The following is a 22,566-nucleotide window of genomic DNA, read 5'->3' as shown; positions in this document are numbered from 1 at the left end:
CTTTGGCGATTGCACGCCGTATGTTGAGTGATGATACCCATGCCCTGATGGCGTTGGTTGAGTGCATGGCTCCGTGGTCACACTCTTACCGCGCTCCGCTGTCTGTGAGCTCATAGCTCCAAACAGCTCTGTCTCAGTCATTTGCACGATGGGTGTGGTGTGCTGCCCACTGAAGAATAAAGACTTGGAGCAGCCGCAATAACACTCGAAACATCCGCTTGCGTAGATAAGCGAAAGATTGAAAAGATATGGCAACGTTGTTCGAGGAGCCATAAGCCCTTTCATATATGAAGCGGGATGCCACAGTAGATGCTCATTAGGTTACGCTGCTTACCCATGGTTGAGCAAGGGTGGAAGTCTCGAAGTGTCTCAAGTTGCATCAGCCGCTCTGCGCCATCAAATCCGTTCCGCAGCAGCCACATTCCGCAATGTAAACAGCCGGGACACCCTTCCCTCAGGTTTAAGACCTTCCTAAGAAGGGGCAAGCTTGAAATAGGAGAAGTACTGCGGCCCGGAATCATCACCTCATTCCACTAAGATGAGCATTGAGCACACAGCTAGCCAACCTCGATCAGCCGAGCTGTGTTCTGTTCACCTGGTATAGAGTATACTCGGCCAAGAAATTGCTACTAGTTAAGATTTGTACCTGGAGTATAGTTACATACCATCTCTGGATCGGGTCATCCCCAAGGCCGTCCTCTCTGCCACTGATTCACAACAAAACGCCCAGCCGTTTTGACCATCGTTCCACTCGCTCGCGAAAGACCTCCTCACAGACATGAGTGCATTGAAGACCGATAGGGCCCGGCGTATTCTTTAGGTGCTTGGAACGTTGACAGTCAAATATCCAATCCCGCCATTCTTCCATTAGCAGCCCATGGAAATCCAACGGCAGCTGGCGGGGTTGCCCCTGCTTCGTACCATTCGCAGCTATTCGCTCCACCACATCCTTCGGTGCATATTTCCGTGCTCTGGAGACGTATTCGGCAACAGTAAGAGTTTCGTAGAGCTGTGCAGCCGCGTGGACAACACCAGTTGTGCCGGCTGCCACGTGGAGGAGACAGGTGTTGGCAACGAGGTCAACGGGTATCTCATCCAAGATGAATTCTTGTGGGAGGCCGTTGATGATTTCCAGCACGTCGTATCCCCGTGCAAGAGCCAATGTGACGAAAGTGTGCAGCGGGATGGCCCCGTCCGGACCATACTGCGGAAACGGGTCGCTGACTGCTGGCGAGATGCTGGAGGGCCGGACTATCAGTATCGGGAAGCTGTCATGGTACTCCATGAGAAGCTGCTCTGCAAGGTACTTTGCCTGCGCATATGGCGTGATGAAGTGATGGGCGTATGGCGACTTTCCCGTCCTGAGGATGGAGGCCAGTTGCGTCTGCGGAGGAGGTTCATCGTCGGCAACCTTGACGATCCTCTCGGGCACCACGCCGGCCGATAGGTGCATCTGTGCAAACGTCGAAGAGATGTGCGCGAACAGCTTGACGGCTTTGAAGCTCTGCACGAGACTGGCGATGCGGATAACGGGTAGGCAATCGCTCTGAATGGAATCGGGAAGGCTCTGGGCAAGGGAAATGTCGGCCGCCGCGTGAATAACGACTGTCACCTCTTCTTGCAGGCGTTTCAGGTCGTCCGGATCGAGACCGAAGCCATCCCGGTTCAGGTTGCCCCGGATGCAGTGGACCTTTCCGGAATCCAGGATGTCGTCGATTTGCTCTGCCATGTAGAACTCCCATTTCTGAACCGCCTCATTGACTGTCCCGCGACAGAGGACGTAAATCTTGGCAGCAGGCAACTGCAGCGCGAGTTTGTAGAGCAGACAACTGCCGAGGCTGCCCGTTCCGCCCGTCAAGAGAACCACTTGCTCCTGGTACCAATCGACATGGTTTGAAGACAATGGTCTCGTGCCTTTCTTGGCTTGCTCCTCGCGGGTTGCCATGGATTAAATGTATAGGTGGACGATATAAGATAACCGGCAATACCTCCAAGTCTGCTGAGGCCCAGAGCGCTGTGCGTACCATGGGGAGATGCCGGTCGGGAGTGGCAGCTGCTTCGAATAGTCAAAATGGTCGGAGGATTGCTTACAAGGGACCTGACCCTTGATATGTGATGCATTCCATTGGATTCACGCATAAGGATGCCTCAGCTCTCTAGCGGGAAAAGACGGCACGGTGAGTGTCGGTTCTGCCAATCGCGACGCGATGGTTTTACGCAGAATAATACAAGGGCGGTGGTGAATATTTCGTATTTCGCCCAGACAAATTCTCACTGCCGTGTCTCGGTAATCTCCCCCCTTCCCTCGATTTCTTGCGATCAACTCGCGACGAGAACACAAACGACGAGTCAATAGCAGGACAGGATTAACGGTGACGTAGACGGATGGGTTTTGGCTGCCACACTCCTGCTCTTTAGTCAACATAGTGCGCGAATGTCACGTCGTGGTGACGCCAAGACGCCGCTTTTCGCCACATACTTAAGCAACTACCTACCTATGCTTTTTCTCTTCTCGTCCCTGAATTCTATTGCCTTTCAAGCCGAAGATTCTTCAATCTCGCCAGAGTGATTTGCCAAAAGACCAAATCTCAAGCATGCTCCTTGGGCGCATTACCCTTGCCGCCTGTCTGCCTTCCATTGCGGCGGCGTTTCCAGGAGGCGCCGCTGCTCTGGACAGCGTCCAATCAGCCACCAATAGCTTGGACAGGGGCCTTCAAAACTGGAACGGGTTCCCTCTTGGCATTATCTCCGTCGGCTTTCAGGCACAGCGGCTGTTGACAGACATTGGCAGCACCGCCACTACACTCCAGCGCTTGGGGAATCGAACCGGAAATGACGACAAGCAAATCATGACGTCTGCACAGAAAGCCCTTGACAGCCTGGACCACATTATTGATACCGTTGTCAACTCGAAGACAAAATTCACCAAGCTGCCCCTTGGCACTGCCGTCATCTTTGGCGTCCTCAAAACTCTAGAAGTGGCGACGAACAAGATGGTTCAGAATGGAGTCGATGGTGCGTCGCCGGGATATAGGAAGCAGATGGAGAAAATGCAGGATCACGCAAAGGGGGATTTTACAAGGGCTTTCTCTGCCATTGGCTAGAGTCTGGTCCGGGACAGTCGGCTTTGCGTCGCCAACAATCCTTTCAACATGGTGACTGGAAGCAAATTTCTGCATTCTTGCCGGTTCGTGCGAGGCTGTCCTGCGAGAGCTTTCAAGCTTATACGGGGCCGAGCCCTCGGGTTGTCAGCCTTAATATCGACACCGCTTTCGAAGTCTTCGTTATTGTCGTTGTTATTGCCCTATTTTCTGGGAAGCGCCAGCGTTCGTCCTCACTGACTACATGGCCCAGGGTAAAACGTTAGCAGAAGTACCCTTGGAGCTGCGTGGAAATCGCGTGACCAATGGCGAACACTCTAAATGCGATTTTACGAGCCTCTATGTGCAACTGCCCAAGTGCACCCCGCTTGAGGGCATCAAGCTTCTTAGTCCTGTGAGACATCATGATCTTATTGGAAATGGGCTGGATCAGGCCATAGTTAATGGAATGCAGAGACTTAAGAATTTGGCTGTAGAAACGAGACGGATCTACGAGAATTGGGGTTGCGAAAGATAGGCATCCTAACCTACATCGGGGGGAGGGGTATAACGACCGGTGTTATTCCTAAGGGATAAACCTATCGAGGGGTTTATACTAGTAGATATAATAGGGCGTGGTCTAAGCAATAATAAGTATATTATATTAGTAATAAGTTAGAGGTTATAGACTATAGACTATAACTAGGTAATTAAAATTAGAGATAGAATCGTAATAAAGATCTATATTAAAAGCTATCGAGCTATCTATTTAAAGAAGTATTCCGTTCCTTCCTTATATATTTCGAGAGCTTCCCTAGATCGCCGAGAGTACTAGGTGATCCTATAGCTTAAGAGCGCTAGAGCGCTAGAGCGATCCTACGATCCTAGCTATAGAGCGTTAGAGCGCTAGAGTAACCTATTGCTCTAAACTTAATTAGCCTATCGGTCTATTTAATATTCCTTGCTCCCTACGTTATATATCCTCGTAATATATACTAGTCCCCGCGGTTTACTAGACTATAGTCGTAATAGGATGCCTCCCTTTCTTTTAGTCTTACCCTTAAGACCTACTACCTTAGCCGCTATATATAAATATACCTTTATTATATTATATATAAGTATACCGTTCTTTATTCTTTTATCTTTTTAGGATATACTATTAATAGTATATTTAGTTATATTTAAAAATCTTATTCTTATAATTCTAATAAATCGCGTTAACGATTAAAGCTAGTATCTATAACGACCGGTATTATTCCTAAGGGATAAACCTATTAAGGGGTTTATATTAGTAGATATAATAGGGCGTGGTCTAAGTAATAATAAGTATATTACGTTAATAATAAGTCGGAGGTTATAGACTATAGACTATAACTAGGTAATTAGAATTAGAGATAGAATTATAATAAAGATCTATATTAAAAGCTAGAAAGCTATTTATCTAAAGGAGTAAAAGTAAGTAGCTATATATACCTATAGAGACTATCCTTAGATTACGGTCTTAGCTATAATCCCCTTTATAGCTTACTATAGCTTACTTATAAGCTATACTCTTAAGTAGTAATCTATCTATATAAGGCTTACTTAGCTTACGTACGCTCTAGGTAAGCTAAGCCTAAGTAACTTCTCGTCCTAACTATTATTCCGAGCCGCCTTATTACGTAAACGTAGCCGGCTCTCCTATAGCCCGCTAACTATAGTCGTAACACGATGTCTCCCCTCCTTTTAGTCTTATCCGTAAGACCTATTACTACCTTAGCCGCTATATATAAATATACCCTTATCGCGCGTATATATATTCCCCGTTTATCCTTTCTATCCCTTAAGATATACTACTAATAGTATATCTAGTCGCGTATTAAAGGATCGTTGGCGTAAGACCCTTAAGCGTATTTATTTAGCTAAGTCTATTAATCGCTTAGGTTCGACGTTATACTATATTCTTTTTATTCGTTGCGCGGCTTCCGCTATAAAATACTAGAGAAATCTTCTAAATATACCGAATATATATAGCGGGGTCGTTCCTATAATACGTTAAGCGTAGCGATTAGCTCTTATAGGTAACTTTATTATTTTACTTATTATTTATAGCTAACGTATTTCCTAGTATCCCGAATAAATCTAGAGTCTAATCGATTAGATAAAGAAGAAGAAATTGCTAAGGAGCGAATATTAAAAGCTTAAGCCGACCTAAATAAAGCCTTAGCTTATTTAGCGCGGCTTTATAGTTAAAAGCGCTAGCTAAAAATAAAGGGTACTAAGATAGTCTATTAGGGCCTTTATTCCTTAGATAACCTTAATAAGGCTAAGCGCTAAGAATCTAAAGCGGTAGTCGATATTTAATTTATAAGTAGATTTAATATAATTAATTAGAATACTATTAGTTTATTAGGCGATTTTATAATACCTAGGGTAGATTTTGCTAGTAGAACTATCGAAGTAGAGAACTATAGTAGGTTAAGTGCTTAAGTAATTCCTAGGTATTTTCTTCTAGTCTATATCCCTTTTACTTAATAAGGTATTCCTATTATTAACCTTATTTTCTTATATTTAGTATTTATTCGGCTTTATATTCTTAATTATTATTAACTTCGATTTTATCTTATAGTTTAGCGTTTTATAGTATTAGATCTAATAATAAGATATAAAATATTAGGTATATCTATATTATTATTAGTAGTAAAAGTTTATAGTTAACTTTTAAAATAGTTTTCTTAACTTTAAACGGTTTAAGTTTCTTAAAATCTAATTTATTACTTAGTCGTTTTATTTTAATATTTCGTTATATAAGGTAGACTATATCTCCCTCTTAAAAGATTAATCCTTATAATCTTTTCTAATTATAGTAAGTAGATATTTATTTTCTAATAAATTAAAGTTCTTATTATATTTCTTTATATAATATTTATAGCTAATCTACTTATAGTATCGCGCGTTCTACTTATAGTCCTTATTAAGTAACCTTAAATACTTCTAAGTTATATCTTTAATTAGCGTATACTAGTAAGAGCTTAGTTATTTCTATAACTAAGCTATAATAAGCTAGTTACGCTATTAATAGCTATTTAACTTAATCGTTTTATTCGTAGCTAATATAGTATCGTAAATATTATTTAAGCGTTTAATTAAGTCGTTCTATTTATCTATCTATTTATAGGTAATAAGCTATACTAAGCTTATATTTCGTTCTTAATTATACTATAAGAGCTTATTAAAACTTAGCTATAAATATACTTCTTTTATTAAAGATAATCTTATTTAGTAGTCTATAATTACTAATAATTATTTATAGGAATATATATACTAGCTCTTCTATATTACTTACTTCTTTATATAGTAAGAAGTATCTATACTTTATTAATTAGTCGGTAATAATAAATATACTATTATACTTAACGTTAGTTATAGGTTCTTTTAATAGTAGTAGCTTTATAATATAATTAAAAGCTATTAAATCTTATAGTTTCTCTAGTACTAATAGCGGTTATAATTCTCTATATAGCTTATATTATTTAGCTTTACTTTATATATAAAGTTTATATTTTTTAATAACGTATCGTACTACTTCCTTAAGCGATAGGAAGTTATATTATCGTTTAATTTATTTTATTATTCTAAGGATTCCTTAGTATCTATATATTAGATATTTATATATATCTTATATAACTTTATCTTATAATTCTAGTAATATCTAGATTTTATTTTTATATATTAAAACTTCTAAATATTCTATATTATATCCCTTTAGTACTTTATATTCTTTTATTTATTTTAGGATCTTTTAGTATATCGAATCGTTAGGTTATACTTTAAATATTATATTTAGCTATTATTACTAGTAGTTCCCGTTTTCGCTAATTTCTAGGAGCTATCCTTTCGCTATAGGTACTCTTATATTATAGTTACTTTATTAACTAAGGGTATTAGCTTAACCGTTTTCTATTCCTTTTCTATAGATTATTTTATAGTCGAATTCTAATAAGTATTCGGCCTATTAGATCTATTATCTATTTAACTATTATATTATTATAAAGTATAAGATATTCTTATAATCTATATAAACCTTAACTTTATATTTACTTTTAAGAAGGTAGTATCGAAATTCCTTAAAAGCTTAAATAATTATAAGGAATTCTTTATTATAGATAAGGTAATTAAGTTCTACGCTATATAGCTTTTTTAAGTAAAATATAATTAATCGTAGTCTTCCTTTATTATCTTTTTATTTAATTTATACTCTTAGAGTAAAGTTTAATATATTAGTTTTAAGTTTAATTTATTATTTTAGATTAAAGGTAGTTAAGACTAGTTCTTATATAATTATAGTTTTAATATATTTAAAAGCTTCGCTAGCTTTATCGTCCTATATAAATTCTTTTTCTTTTTTTATTAAGTCGTATTATAGTATTATAATCTTTCTAAAATCTTTAATAAATTATTAGTAGTAATTTATAAATCCTAGGAAACTTTATATATCTTTAACGTTCTTTAGCGTTAGCTATTCTTTAACTAAGTTAATCTTATCTTATTATATTTATATCTTTCTTAGTAAGATTATATATCTAAGGAAGTTTACTTCTTATATATAAAACTTACTTTTCTTTAGTTTAACTAGTAACTTTATATTCTAAAGTACGTAGAGTACCTTATAGATATATTCCTTATATTCTTCTAAGGTATCTAAGAAGATTAGGATATTATCTAAGTATACTACTATAAAGATATCTAAGTATTCGCGTAGGATATTATTAATTATCTATTAAAAGGTAGCTAGTATATTTATAAGTCTAAATAGTATTACTAGATATTTAAATAGTCTAAATTTCGTTTTAAAGGCTATTATCTATTCGCGTCCTTTTTTTATATATATTAAGTTATAGGCGCCTTTAAGGTTAAGGGCTATAAACTATTTTTTACTATATAGTCGATCTTATAGTTTTAATATAAGCGGTAATAGTATTCGGTCCTTTATTATAATATCGTTTAGGCGTCTATAGTCGATAACTAGTTATAGCTTACTATTTTTCTTTAGAATAAATATAACTAGATAGCCTACTTTAGATATTAATATTCGTATATATCCTTTTCGTAGATTCTCGTTAAGGTAGTCGCGTAGCGTTTATAGTTACTTTTCGTTTAGGTTATAGATTTTATAGAACGTCGGCGTTATTTTATCCTTAAGATAAATTTTATAGTCCTATTAGCTATATTCGGGTAACCTTATCTTAAGTTCTTCTTTAAAGAGTTTATTATATTTCCGGTATTCTTAAGGGATATTCTTTATTCTATCTTATAGGCTTTATTCTTTCTCTTAAGAGCTAGTTTCTCTTAACTTAAGCTCTTTATTAATTTATTTAAGGTCTTTCCTTAAAGTAGTAATAACTCTTTAGATCTTTATATTATATCCTTTATTCTATTTATATTAGATACTAGGTTATATAGCTATATTAGTTAGTACGTAGGTCTTATTAGTTGATTTTATTATATCCGCCGGTTTAGTTACTATCTTTATTTATATTACTAAAGCCTATAATAATTTACTTAAACGGTTATCCCTTTTATTTTATTTAGTAGCTAAATTATCGTAAAATTTTACTTTCTCCTAAATCTACTAGTCCTAGAAACTTACGTCTTCGTTCTAATATAGCTAGCTAGTTTTCTAGTTAATTAGTAGGTTACTCTCCTATAGCTATAGAAGCCCTAATATAAGGTTATATTCTTTAATATCTATAATATTAAAGTTAACTTATTTATTATAGCCCTAGATATTAATATTAAGGTAATTAATCTTTATATTAATAATTCTATTATTATAGTTAAAGGCCTCTCCTTTAATATTCGTAAGTTTATATAGATCTATCTTATATCTCTATATAAGTCGGTAACGATTAACGACTTTAGGTAAAACGTAATTACCTATCGCGCTATAGTCTAAAAGTATACGTATATAATATCCCGCGATTTAGATATCTAATACTATTTAGTCGCTATAGCTTACTATTGCTATATATAAGGTCCTTAGATCTTATTATATCGTGCTAGTCTATAGCCCTTTTATAGATAGCGTACCTCGTCTTTTACCTAGTCCTTATTCGTTTTATTTAGGTATTCTTCTTTAATTTATTATTAGTATCGTTTCTTTATATTTTCGTCGCGTAGTATTATATTAGGGCTTAAGAGACTAAGTTCTTATAGTTAATCGAAGATTTCTTATTTCTTAACGCTATATCGTTTATATTACGCTACTTCGTAGTTAATTACGTACTATACTTTATAATTTTATTTGTTTTCGTATTAAAGGTTAAGTTTTCGTTTAGCGTCTTTTTATTTTTCGCGTAGTATTTCTATATCGATTTTTCCTTAGTCGAATATAGCTTATAGCCTTTATATATATTACTAATAATCTTTTAGTATACTATTATATCGTTTATACTATACTTATACTTTTTTATATTTATAAACTCTATAGTTTAGGTATATATATTCGTTATAATCTTCTTTATCGTATTTAATTCGTTATATAAGTCTTTAAAAGATTAATAGTTTAGATACCTTAAAGTAGCGCTATACTATTCCTCTATTTTAGCGTATTTATAGATTTTATATATCTCTAAAAGATATCTCGTTAATAAACTATAATTATCGCGGTATTTAAGTAGTATACCGTAATTAGGTTTTAATAATATAACTTAGTTATTTAGGTAGCGTTAATCGATTTTCTAGTAGTCTAGTTCTATACTTAAGTAGGGTTTCGAAAGTACTTATCCCTCGAACCTAACTAAGAAGGCGTTATATCGTGCCTTTATCTAAAAGTATATTATATAATCTAGGTAGATATATAATATCTATAAAATATACTTATAGTGCTTATAAGTAAGTAGTATTTATAGATCGTCTTTAAATTCTCTACGTAGTACCGGTTAATATCGAATTAGTATAGCTTATTAGTTTTCTATAAGAATTTAAGGTATTTATTAAGTTTTAATTTTAAGTATTTCTTTAAATCCTTTAAAGTATAAAGCGTGTTCTTTAATCGTAGTATTCTCCCTTAGTAGCGAGGGTAGTAGTATAAGTTCGTTCTTATCTTTTATTTCTCTAGGTATTTCTTATTTTTTAGAGCTTATATCGTTAATACTTTATTATTCCTCTTTAGGTTATTATCTAAGTTTCGTAAGTATAAGGGCTACGTCTATATCTTCTTTATTATATTATTTATAGACTGCCTATTATTATTATCGATTTTTATTTTATATATCTTCCTAGAATCGTTTACCATTCTTTTTAATCTAGTCTTAGGAGACTTCTTTAGGATAGGGGTATTCCGGTTCTACGAATTTAACTTATTTCTATATTTTAGGATCCCTTCGTTATATTATTATAAGGGTTTTCTTTAATAGCTTTAGGAACTATCCGGTACCGTTTTTATCGCTTAAGTATACTATATATTCGTCGTCGTAGTATATAGTCTAATTAAGGAGTTTATACTTTAGTTCCTATTTATTAATAGCGTTTAGGTATTTCTTACCTTCTAGGGCTAGTACTTAGTAGGTTTTCTTCTCCTTATAAGGTTATCTATATTCTTTAGAGTAATATCTAGGTTTCCCGTAATTAAAATACTTTCCTTTACTTTTCTATATTATATTTAGATCTATCTTACCTAGGTTAATTATATAGGTATAGGTAATAGGAGTTTCGCGCTTCTTTTTATAGTTAGTGCGTTAGTTAAAGTTATTCTTATAAGAAGGGTTCTAGTTTTATCTTCCTTATTTCTTTTCTTAGCGTCGCGCATACTATCTATTGTCGATTTATACTACTATAGTAATATAGTCCGAGAGGTTATTAGGTCGATTTTCCTTATAGAGCTCGTCCTTAACTTCTTCTTTAAGCCCGTCGTAGAATTATAATATAAGAGGTTTATAGTCCTAATTAAGCTTTAAGGTAACTTAACGGAACTTTATAGTATAATCCGATACTAAGATCCTTTATCGGAGTTCTTAAAGTTTTTATTTAGCTTCTTATTCCTTATTAGTTATTCCGAATACCTTTATAATAGCTTCTTTAAATCCTTAGAAACTAGTAAAGACTTTATCTATCTCGTTATCTCGTCGCGCTAGTTAGTTATTAAGAAAATCCCTTATAATAGGTCTAAACTAAGCGAGTACTATTCTAGATAAATAATTTCCTACGTAAAGTACCTTTTCGACTAGGTCTAAGAGTTTAGTAGGGTAAAACCGGTAGTAGGCCTTAAGTTAAGTAAGAAAGTCTTAAAGCGTGCTATAAGTACCGTTAAATAGTCCTAGCTATTTTAGTTTAACTGCTTCTCTAAGGTCCCTAACTTATCCGTTACCTCCTCTATTCCTAAGTAACTATACCTTATATTAAAGGGTAATAATCTCGCGTATTATATCCTAAGGCGATATAGTAGCTCTAGAGTTAGTTAATCTAGCTTACTATATAGGTATATTAATAGTTATAATATTACTTAAAGTAACGTAGTATTATACTAAATAAGAGCTTTTAACGTATAACGACCGGTATTATTCCTAAGGGATAAACCTATCGAGGGGTTTATATTAATAGATATAATAAGGCGTGGTCTAAGTAATAATAAGTATATTACGTTAGTAATAAGTTAGAGGTTATAGACTATAGACTATAACTAGGTAATTAGAATTAGAGATAGAATCGTAATAAAGATCTATATTATATTAAAAGCTAGAGAGCTATTTATCTAAAGGAGTAAAAGTAGGTAGCTATATATACCTATAGAGACTATCCTTAGATTATAGGCCTAGCTATAATCCCTAACGTTAGATTATATAGAGCGTAGTAATCCCTAACGTTAAATCGTATAAAGTATAGTAATCCTATTAATCCTAGATTACTTAGATCTCTACGATCCCCTCGATCCTATATCTATTAGATAGTCGTACCGACTATTTATCTATTAGACCGTGTTATATACTTAACGCGGTCGACTATTAGTAGCTTAGTAGCTATAGTTATAATACTAATAATCTTTTAGTATACTATTATATCGTTTATACTATACTTATACTTTCTTATATTTATAAGCTCTATAGTTTAAGTATATATATTTATTATAATCTTTTTTATTATATTTAACTTATTACGTAAGTCTTTAAAAGATTAAGGGTTTAAATACTTTAAAGCGAGTAGCGTTATACTATTCCTTTATTTTAGTATATTTATAGATTTTATATATTTCTAAAAGATATCTTATTAATAAACCGTAATTATTATAGTATTTAAATAGTATACTATAATTAGGTTCTAATAATATAACTTAGTCGTTTAGGTAGCGTTAATCGATTTTCTAGTAGTTTAGTTTTATACTTAAGTAAGGTTTTAAAAGTACTTATCCCTTAAACTTAACTAGGAAGGCGTTGTATTATACCTTTATTTAAAAGTATATTATATAGTCTAGGTAGATATATAATATTTATAAAATATACTTATAGTACTTATAAGTAAGTAGTATTTATAGATCGTCTTTAAATTCTCCTTATAGTTACTATTCTTATTATAAAGCTATAAAGGTATTAATTATAGCGATAGTTATAGTATAGTTTCCTTTATATAGTACTAGTTAATATCGAATTAATATAGCTTATTAGTTTTCTATAAGAATTTAAGGTATTTATTAGGTTCTAATTTTAAGTATTTCTTTAAATTCTTTAAAGTATAAAGTATATTCTCTAATTATAGTATTTTCCCTTAATAGCGAAGGTAGTAGTATAAGTTCGTTCTTATCTTCCGTTTCTTTAAGTATTTCTTATTCTTTAGAAGTATAAGGGCTATATCTATATCTTCTTTATTATATTATTTATAGACTACCTATCGTTATTATCGATTTTTATTTTATATATCTTCTTAGAATCGTTTACTATTCTTTTTAATCTAGTTTTAAGAGACTCCTTTAAGATAAAGGTATTTTAGTTCTATAAATTTAACTTATTTCTATATTTTAGGATCCCTTTATTATATTATTATAAGGGTTTTCTTTAATAGCTTTAAGAACTATCTAGTACCGTTCTTATCGCTTAAGTATACTATATATTCGTCGTTATAGTATATAGTTTAACTAAGGAGTTTATACTTTAGTTCTTATTTATAAGTAGCGTTTAGGTATTTCTTACCTTTTAAGGCTAGTACCTAGTAGGTTTTCTTCTCCTTATAAGTCTATCTATATTCTTTAGAGTAATATCTAAGTTTTCTATAGTTAAAATATTTTCCTTTACTTTTCTATATTATATTTAGATCTATCCTACCTAGGTTAGTTATATAGGTATAGGTAATAAGAGTTTCGCGCTTCTTCTTATAGTTAGCGCGTTAGTTAAAGTTATTCTTATAAGAAGGGTTTTAGTTTCCTCTTCCTTATTTCTTTTCTTAGCATCGTATATATTATCTATCGTTAATTTATACTACTATAGCGATATAGTTTAAGAGGCTATTAGGTCGATCTTTCTTATAGAGTTTATCCTTAACTTCTTCCTTAAGTTTATTATAGAATCGCGATATAAGGGGTTTATCGTCTTATTTAAGTTTTAAGGTAACTTAACGGAATTTAATAGTATAGTCTAATACTAAGGTCCTTTATTAAAGTTCTTAAAGTTTCTATTTAGCTTCTCGTTCTTTATTAGTTATTCTAAATACCTTAGTAATAGCTTCTTTAAATCCTTAAAAACTAGTAAAGACTTTATCTATTTCGCTATTTTATTATACTAGTTAGTTATTAAGATAGTCCCTTATAATAGGTCTAAACTAAGTAAGTGCTATTCTAGATAAATAATTTCCTATATAGAGTACCTTTTCGACTAGGTTTAAAAGTTTCGTTAGGTAAAACTAGTAGTAGGCCTTAAGTTAAGTAAGAAAGTCTTAAAGAGTGCTATAAGTACCGTCGAATAGTCCTAGCTATTTTAGTTTAACTACTTCTTTAAGGTCCCTAACTTATCTATTACCTCCTTTATTCTTAAGTAACTATACCTCTTATTAAAGGGTAATAATCTCGCGTATTATATCCTAAGGTAATATAGTAGCTCTAGAGTTAGTTAATCTAGTTTACTATATAGGTATATTAATAGTTATAGTATTACTTAGAGTAACGTAGTATTATATTAAATAAGAGCTTTTAACGTATAATAACTAGTATTATTCTTAAGGGATAAACCTATCGAGGGGTTTATATTAGTAGATATAATAGGGCGTGGTCTAAGCAATAATAAGTATATTACGTTAGTAATAAGTTAGAGGTTATAGACTATAGACTATAACTAAGTAATTAGAATTAAAGATAGAATTATAATAAAGATCTATATTAAAAGCTAGAGAGCTATCTATTTAAAGGAGTAAAAGTAGGTAGCTATATATACCTATAAAGACTATCCTTAGATTACGGTCCTAGCTATAATCCCCTTTATAGCTTACTATAGCTTACTTATAAGCTATACTCCTAAGTAGTAATTTATCTATATAAGGCTTACTTAGCTTATATACGCTCTAAGTAAGCTAAGCCTAAGTAACTTCTTATCCTAACTATTATTCCGAGCCGCCTTATTATATAAATATAGCCGGCTCTCTTATAGCCCGCTAACTATAGTTATAATAGTATCCTAGACTAAGATCTATAGTATTAAAGTTATACTTTACTCTTATTATTTTTAGTTAAGCTTAACTTATAAGGTCGGCGATCGTTTTAATTAGTATTTTAAATATACCTTTATAGGCCGTTCTTATAATAGTTATAATATAGCGTTTACTTATTTATTTTATCCCTTTCCTTCCTTATTATTCTTTTTACTAATATTCCTTTTTTTTTAGTTTATTATATTATAAATTAATAGTAAAAGATTAATTTAAATAAATAGAAAGTAAAAAAAGCATTAAAGAAAGCGATAGCTCGCTTAGCTTAGATTTAAAAATAAAAGCGTTTCTTAAAGGACTAAGGTAATAAGTTATTTTAGTAAGGTATATAAGCTATTAATAAAGAAGATAGTATAACGCGTTCTTTTTAAGATAAATCGGTTTATTTATTAAATAAAGAAACTATTACTATTAGTAAGGTTTAATTATTTAGTACTTTAGATATATTAAACTAAGATACTATTCTTAGTAACCTTATATTTCTAAGTAAAGGTTTACTTAGTAGAACTATTAAAGTAAAGAACTATAGTAAGTTAAATACTTAAGTAGTTCTTAGGTATTTTCCTTTAGTTTATATCCTTTTTATTTAATAAGGTATTCTTATTACTAACCTTATTTTCTTATATTTAGTATTTATTCTATTTTATATTCTTAATTATTATAGACTTTAATTTTTTCCTATAGTTTAGCGTTTTATAGTACTAGTTCTAATAATAAGATATAAAATATTAGGTATATCTATATTACTATTAATAGTATAAGTTTATAGTTAACTTTTAAAATAGTTTTCTTAACTTTAAATAGTTTAAGTTTCTTAAAATCTAATTTATTACTTAGTTATTTTATTTTAATATTTCGTTATATAAGGTAGACTATATCTCTTTCTTAAAAGATTAATCCCTATAATCTTTTCTAATTATAGTAAGTAGATATTTATTCTTTAATAAATTAAAGTTCTTATTATATTTCTTTATATAATTTTTATAGCTAATCTACTTATAGTATTACTTATTCCGCTTATAGTCCTTATTACGTAACCTTAAATACTTTTAGGTTATATCTATAACTAGCGTATACTAGTAAGAGCTTAGTTATTTCTATAACTAAGCTATTATAAGCTAGTTATATTATTAGTAGCTATTTAACTTAATTATTTTATTCGTAGCTAATATAGTATTATAGATATTACTTAAGCGTTTAGTTAAGTCGTTTTATTTATTTATTTATTTAGAGGTAATAAGCTATACTAAGCTCATATTTTATCCTTAATTATACTATAAGAGCTTACTAAAACTTAGCTATAAATATACTTCCTTTATTAAAGATAATCTCGTTTAATAGTTTATAATTACTAATAATTATTTATAGGAATATATCTACTAGCTCTTTTATATTACTTACTTTTTTATATAGTAAGAAGTATCTATACTATATTAGTTTATTAGTAATAATAAATATACTATTATACTTAACGTTAGTTATAGGTTCTTTTAATAGTAGTAGCTTTATAATATAGTCGAAAGCTATTAAATCCTATAGTTTTTCTAGTACTAGTAGCGGTTATAGTTCTTTATATAGTTTATATTATTTAGCTTTACTTTATATATAAAGTTTATATTTTTTTAATAACTTATTATACTACTTCCTTAAGCTATAAAAAGTTATATTATTATTTAATCCGTTTTATTATTCTTTAGACTCCTTAGTATCTCTATATTAAATATTTATATATATCTTATATAACTTTATCTTATAATTCTAGTAGTATCTAGATTTTATTTTTATATATTAGAACTTCTAAATATTTTATATTATATCTATTTAGTACTTTATATTATTTTATCTATTTTAGGATCTTTTAATATATTAAGTTATCGGGTTATACTTTAAATATTATATTTAGCTCTTATTACTAGTAGTTCTTATTTTTATTAATTTCTAAGAGCTATCTTTTTACTATAAGTACCTTTATATTATAGTTACTTTATTAACTAAGAGTATTAGCTCGACCGTTTTCTATTCCTTTTTTATAGATTATTTTATAGTCGAATTCTAATAAGTATTTAGCTTATTAGATCTATCGTCCGTTTAACTATTATATCGTTATAAAATATAAGATATTCTTATAATCTAGATAGACCTTAACTTTATATTTACTTTTAAGAAGGTAGTATTAAAATTCCTTAAAAGCTTAAATAATTATAAGGAATTCTTTATTATAGATAGGGTAATTAAGTTCTACGCTATATAGCTTTTTCGAGTAAAATATAATTAGTCGTAGTCTTCCTTTATTATCTTTTTATTTAATTTATACTCTTAAAATAAAGTCTAATATATTAGTTTTAAGTTCGATTTATTATTTTAGATTAAAGGTAGTTAAAACTAGTTCTTATATAATTATAGTCTTAATATATTTAAAAGCTTTATTAGCTTTATTATCCTATATAAATTCTTTTTCCTACTTTATTAAGTTATATAGTAGTATTACGATCTTTCTAAAATCTTTAATAAATCGTTAGTAGTAATTTATAAATCCTAAGAAACTTTATTTATCCTTAACGTTCTTTAGTATTAGCTATTCTTTAACTAAGTTAATTTTATCTTATTATATTTATATCTCTCTTAGTAAGATTATATATCTAAGGAAGTTTACTTCTTATATATAGAACTTACTTTTCTTTAGTTTAACTAATAACTTTATATTTTAAAGTATATAGAGTACCTTATAAACGTATTCCTTATATTCTTCTAGGGTTTCTAAGAAGATTAGGATATTATCTAAGTATACTACTATAAAGATATCTAAGTATTTATATAGGATATTATTAATTATTTATTAAAAGGTAGCTAGTATATTTATAAGTCTAAATAGTATTACTAAATATTTAAATAGTCTAAATTTCGTTCTAAAGGCTATTATCTATTTATATCCTTTTTTTATATATATTAAGTTATAAGCGCCTTTAAGGTTAAAGGCTATAAACTATTTTTTACTATATAGTTAATCTTATAGTTTTAATATAAGCGGTAATAGTATTTAGTCTTTTATTATAATATCGTTTAAGCGTTTATAGTCGATAACTAGTTATAGCTTACTATTTTTCTTTAAAATAAATATAACTAGGTAGCTTACTTTAGATATTAACGTTTATATATATCCCTTTTATAGATTCTTATTAAGGTAGTCGTATAGCGCTTATAGTTACTTTTCGTTTAAGTTATAGATCTTATAAAACGTTAGCGTTATTCTATCCTTAAGATAGATTTTATAGTCTTATTAGCTATATTTAAGCAACCCTATCTTAAGTTCTTCCTTAAAGAGTTTATTATATTTCTAGTATTCCTAAGGGATATTCTTTATTCTATCTTATAAGCTTTATTCTTTCTTTTAAGAGCTAGTTTCTCTTAACTTAAGCTCTTTATTAATTTATTTAAGGTCTTTCCTTAAAGTAGTAATAACTCTTTAGATCTTTATATTATATCCTTTATTCTATTTATATTAAATACTAAGTTATATAGCTATATTAGTTAGTATATAGGTCTTATTAATCGATTTTATATTTATTAGTTCGGTTACTATCTTTATTTATATCGCTAAAGCCTATAATAATTTACTTAAACGGTTATCCCTTTTATCTTATTTAATAGCTAAACTATTATAAAAGTTTACTTTCTTTTAAATCTACTAGTCTTAGAAACTTATATCTTTATTTTAATATAGCTAGCTAGTTTTCTAGTTAATTAATAGGTTGCTCTCTTATAGTTATAAAAGCCTTAATATAAGGTTATATTCTTTAATATCTATAATATTTAAGTTAACTTATTTATTATAGCTCTAGATATTAATATTAAGGTAATTAATCTCTATATTAATAATTCTATTATTATAGTTAAAAGCCTCTCTTTTAATATTTATAAGTTTATATAGATCTTTCTTATATCTTTATATAAGTTAGTAATAATTAACGACTTTAAGTAAAATATAATTACTTATTACGCTATAATTTAAAAGTATATATATATAATATCCCGCGATTTAGATATCTAATATTATTTAGTTACTATAGCTTACCGTTACTATATATAAGGTCCTTAGATCTTATTATATTATACTTATTACGAAAAAGATATAGCCGCTTATTAAATATAATCGATAGCGTTAATTAACGTATATAGTATACGCGATATACCCCTTTAAGGATATCTCTTACGAAGAGAGATATAAGAAGTATATAAAAATATATAAAGGTAAAATTAAAAGTAAGGGGTCGGATAGGTAGGGCAGAGAGATTTAATTCTTATAGGAGTAGTAATTACGGTAAGGGAGTAATTATTATATTGCCTTAATTATCCTTCTTTCCTCTATCTAACGCCCCTCTTTATACCCGTCTAGTATCTTAATTAATAAAGAAGATCCTACTTAAAGAAGCTACTAATATCCTTTTAACTACTGAGCTTTTACCGGTTTTTCCTCCTTTCTAGCCGTTACTAGTATATCCGTCTTATCTCTCGCACTTAGGAAGCTATCGCTACTTCTACTTCCCTCTGCCCCTACCCTCCTCTCTATACCTCCTTTTAGCTCCTTCCTTAAAACCTGTTTTTTAGCTTCCTAGGTCCCTCGTGCTAAGGGATATCTCCGAGAACTACGAAATTAGGCCACGCTTCGCGACACACCCCCTTAGCTATAGCCTGCCCTTATAGTAAGGGCATAGCTAATACGGCTTTAGGCTAGTAAGCGTATAGAGGAGGTCTTAGTCTATACTTATCCCTTACTCGAGAAATCCGGGTTTTAGCCCCGGGCTCTTTTAGACCTACTTTAGGAAAAAGGGGCCTAAGGAGGAAATTAAGTCCTATAAGAAAGGGGGCTTTCTAAGGATAAGTCCCTAAAAGGGGCCTTAAGAAGAATAAGTCCTAATTAAGCTAGGGGCCCTCCTTTAGGATAAGTCCTAATTCCTCTCTTCGGCTATAGACGTCTCCTTCCTCCTACGTACTATTAGCTCCTCGCGTAGATTCTTAAGGCGGGCTTCTAAGGACAGCTTCTCTCGAACGTCTTCTAGCCTAATTTACTATAAAAAGACAGCTAGCTTCTACTTTAGTAAGGGCTTCGTAAGACCGTTGGCTTTTATCGATACCGTTAGAACCTAACGGACGGAAATAAGTCCCCTTTAGACCTCTTAGCGTAACTAATGCTAGTAGATATCGATATACTATAGCTAGGTTAATAGCTTACTATTTTCCTTTATAAGAATTCGTATAGTCTGCGTGTTATCGTATTCTATAGCTAATAGGGACGGAATTTATAGTTGTAACGATATTAGTAGCCGGCTAAGGAAAATCGCTTCTTTTAACGCTTTTAAAAGAGCTAGTACCTCTGCTTCTATGCTTAATATAGTAATAGTAGCTTACTTCAAAGCTCTCTAAGCAATAGTTCCTTTAAAAAGGGATATAATATACCCCTATAAGCTTTTTCTATCTAATAAATTATCCGTAAAGGATAAATCGCTCGAATAGAGGAAGATTTCGGTAGCTTATTTCCTTCCCTACCCTCCTAGGCGTAGACTATATAATCTCGTTAAATAAAGATAAAGGATAGCTCTATCTACTACTTCTTAATACCTAGGGCTAGGATTCTAGTTATACTTAGCTAGCTAGGAGACCGTAAAAGAGATATCCGGTCTAGTAGAAATAGCTAAAAAGTAGGAGCCTACCTTTATTAATATTAGTGTTTCTCTTACTCCCTAGCTTAAAAGGACGGATTAGGTAAAAGCTCTTTATCTAATATAGGCGTAGAGGGAAGCTTCTTATTAAGGGAATTAAGGAGGAATTTATAAGCGACCTTATCGATATAGGCGTCTTAGGTAAGCTAGATAGTCCGTTAGGACCTATTCTAAAGGGTTCGTATCCCTAGGAACTACTTTAGCTCCCCTAGCCTAGTTATTTTATACCTTTATTATAGGCCTTATATAGCCTCCCTAGTAATAGCTTCTTCCTCTTTCGGGTAGGCCTAGATAATATCGTCGACGTAGAAGAAGACTATAATTTTACCCTTCTATATTATATACGGTTCCTAAGGGACTTTCGTAAAGCCTAGGGCTTCGACGGAACCTATTAAATGCTATTACTAAAGAAGGGGTAATCTTTATAGTCTATATAGAGCTTTCCTAAGCTATAGAACCTTTCCTAGTTATTAGAAACTAGGAGGAAGTCGTATATAGATAACTTCTTCTTCCTCGAGAGGGTAGTTAACGAAGGCGTTAACTATATCTATCTAATCGAGCTCGAGGTCGAATTCTACTACTATAGCTATAAGGGTCCGAAAAGACATCCTTACTAGGGTGGTTGCCTTAGTAGGTAGATCCCCTTTTTCCTATTAATTCCTATAGATAACTAGCCGGGCTTTATACTTCTAAAGGAAGCTATATTTATTAGTCTTATAGATAAAGACCTACTTATAGCTAAGGACCTATTTTCCTCTTGCCTTTTCCTTAAGGACCTCTTTAAAAGACCCTATTTCCTCGTATAAGGCTAGGTAGTCTTTCTAGGCCTAGAAAAACTAGTCTCTAAAGGGGTGTTTTTCTAGCTGCTTCTAGTTTGCTAGTAGGTCTAGGAGGTCTCTTTTATATACCTTCCTTGCTAATAGCTATAGCTTAAAGAGCCGGCCTGCTATAAATGCTCCGTAGGAACCGTCTTCTATAGGCGTTAGATAGAAGTCGGAAAAACGATCGAAATAGGGGAGTAGTTAGTCTTCTTTAGTATCCGTATTAGGCCCTATACCTTCCTTTACTTCTCGAAGCAGGGATAAAAAGGCAGCTAGGTAATCCTTCGAGAGAGGTGCCTTTCCTACCCCCTTAGGGGTCGAGACGGGAAGACTAACTAAAAAAGCTACTTCTAGATCTTCTTCTTATTCTATAAGAGGAGGCGTAGGGAGGTAGGCGTATTCTAGCTCTACTACTTTCCTATAGTCTCCTTCTTTATCTAGACTATCTAATCTAGCAGCTTCCTCTTCTTCTTCGAAGTCGCCGTTATCCTTAACTACTTCGATATCGGTTTCTTCTTCCGTTTCTTTATCTAGGACCTCTTCTTAAGACTGTTTAGAAGGGGGGATTTAAATCTTCTAAATTAGCTAACGTTAAGAGAGTAAGGGGCTATTAATCCCTCTTTCCGTCGAAGAAGCTAGATTCGTCGAAAATCATATCCCTAGTTAAAATAACCTTCCGTAGAAGAGGAATCTAGATTTAAAAGATATTTATAGAATTATAACTAACGAGGTAACTAATAAAGGCTCTCGGATTAAGCTTTCTTTTCTTCTTCCTTTTTAGCTATATATCGGTAGTTATTGCGTATACCTTATAGCCGTAGGTATAAAGGTAGGCTAGCGAGGCCCTCTTCTTCGTAAAGAGCTTAAAGGGGGATTTCTAGTCTATTCCTTAGGTAGTCCCTCTAAGGGTCCGGTTCCGAAGGTAATAGGCGGTCTTAACGACTTCCCTCTAAAGGTCGTATAGAAGCCTTATAGTAAGTCTTATCGTATAGGCCCTTTCTATTATAGCACCCCCTAATCTTTTTGCCCCTCTATTCTAGGCCTAGGTATTCGGTGCTAACGGGAGGGTAAATGCCCTTTTCGAAGCTAATTTAAGATATCCTTCGTAAATAGCTCTCCGTTAGACCGTATCTTCTTTACCTCGTAGCTAAAGTAGGATTTTATCTAGTTAACGAAGTCCTAAAGGGCAGACTAGTTATACTTACTTAGGTAGGTCCGTAAGAAATAGGGGAAAACCATCCCTAAAAAAGCGTCTATAAAAAACATTACCCTAACGAAGCTTTC

The 22,566-nt window shown here is 31.8% G+C and overlaps 2 protein-coding genes across 2 annotated transcripts; one reads left to right on the top strand and one right to left on the bottom strand.

The window, feature by feature from the left end:
- Window positions 1-712: 712 nt before the first annotated feature.
- HRG_08271 (male sterility protein) lies at window positions 713-2,027 on the bottom strand (the record flags this gene model as incomplete). The annotated part of the gene is made up of 2 exons (XM_044866742.1): window positions 713-1,873; window positions 2,025-2,027. The coding sequence occupies 2 exons, from the start codon at window positions 2,025-2,027 to the stop codon at window positions 713-715; spliced, it is 1,164 nt and encodes a 387-aa protein (XP_044718631.1).
- Window positions 2,028-2,594: 567 nt separating this feature from the next.
- Window positions 2,595-3,104, top strand: HRG_08270 (hydrophobic surface binding protein A domain-containing protein; the record flags this gene model as incomplete). Its single annotated transcript, XM_044866741.1, has 1 exon — window positions 2,595-3,104. One exon carries the CDS (start codon window positions 2,595-2,597, stop codon window positions 3,102-3,104), a length of 510 nt encoding a protein of 169 aa, XP_044718630.1.
- Window positions 3,105-22,566: the final 19,462 nt, after the last annotated feature.

This window comes from Hirsutella rhossiliensis (genome assembly GCF_020360975.1).
Source record: "Hirsutella rhossiliensis strain HR02 chromosome Unknown scaffold00009, whole genome shotgun sequence".
NCBI lineage: Eukaryota > Fungi > Ascomycota > Sordariomycetes > Hypocreales > Ophiocordycipitaceae > Hirsutella > Hirsutella rhossiliensis.
The sequence above is the reverse complement of the archived record's forward strand: the minus strand, read 5'-3'. Positions and strand labels throughout refer to the sequence as shown.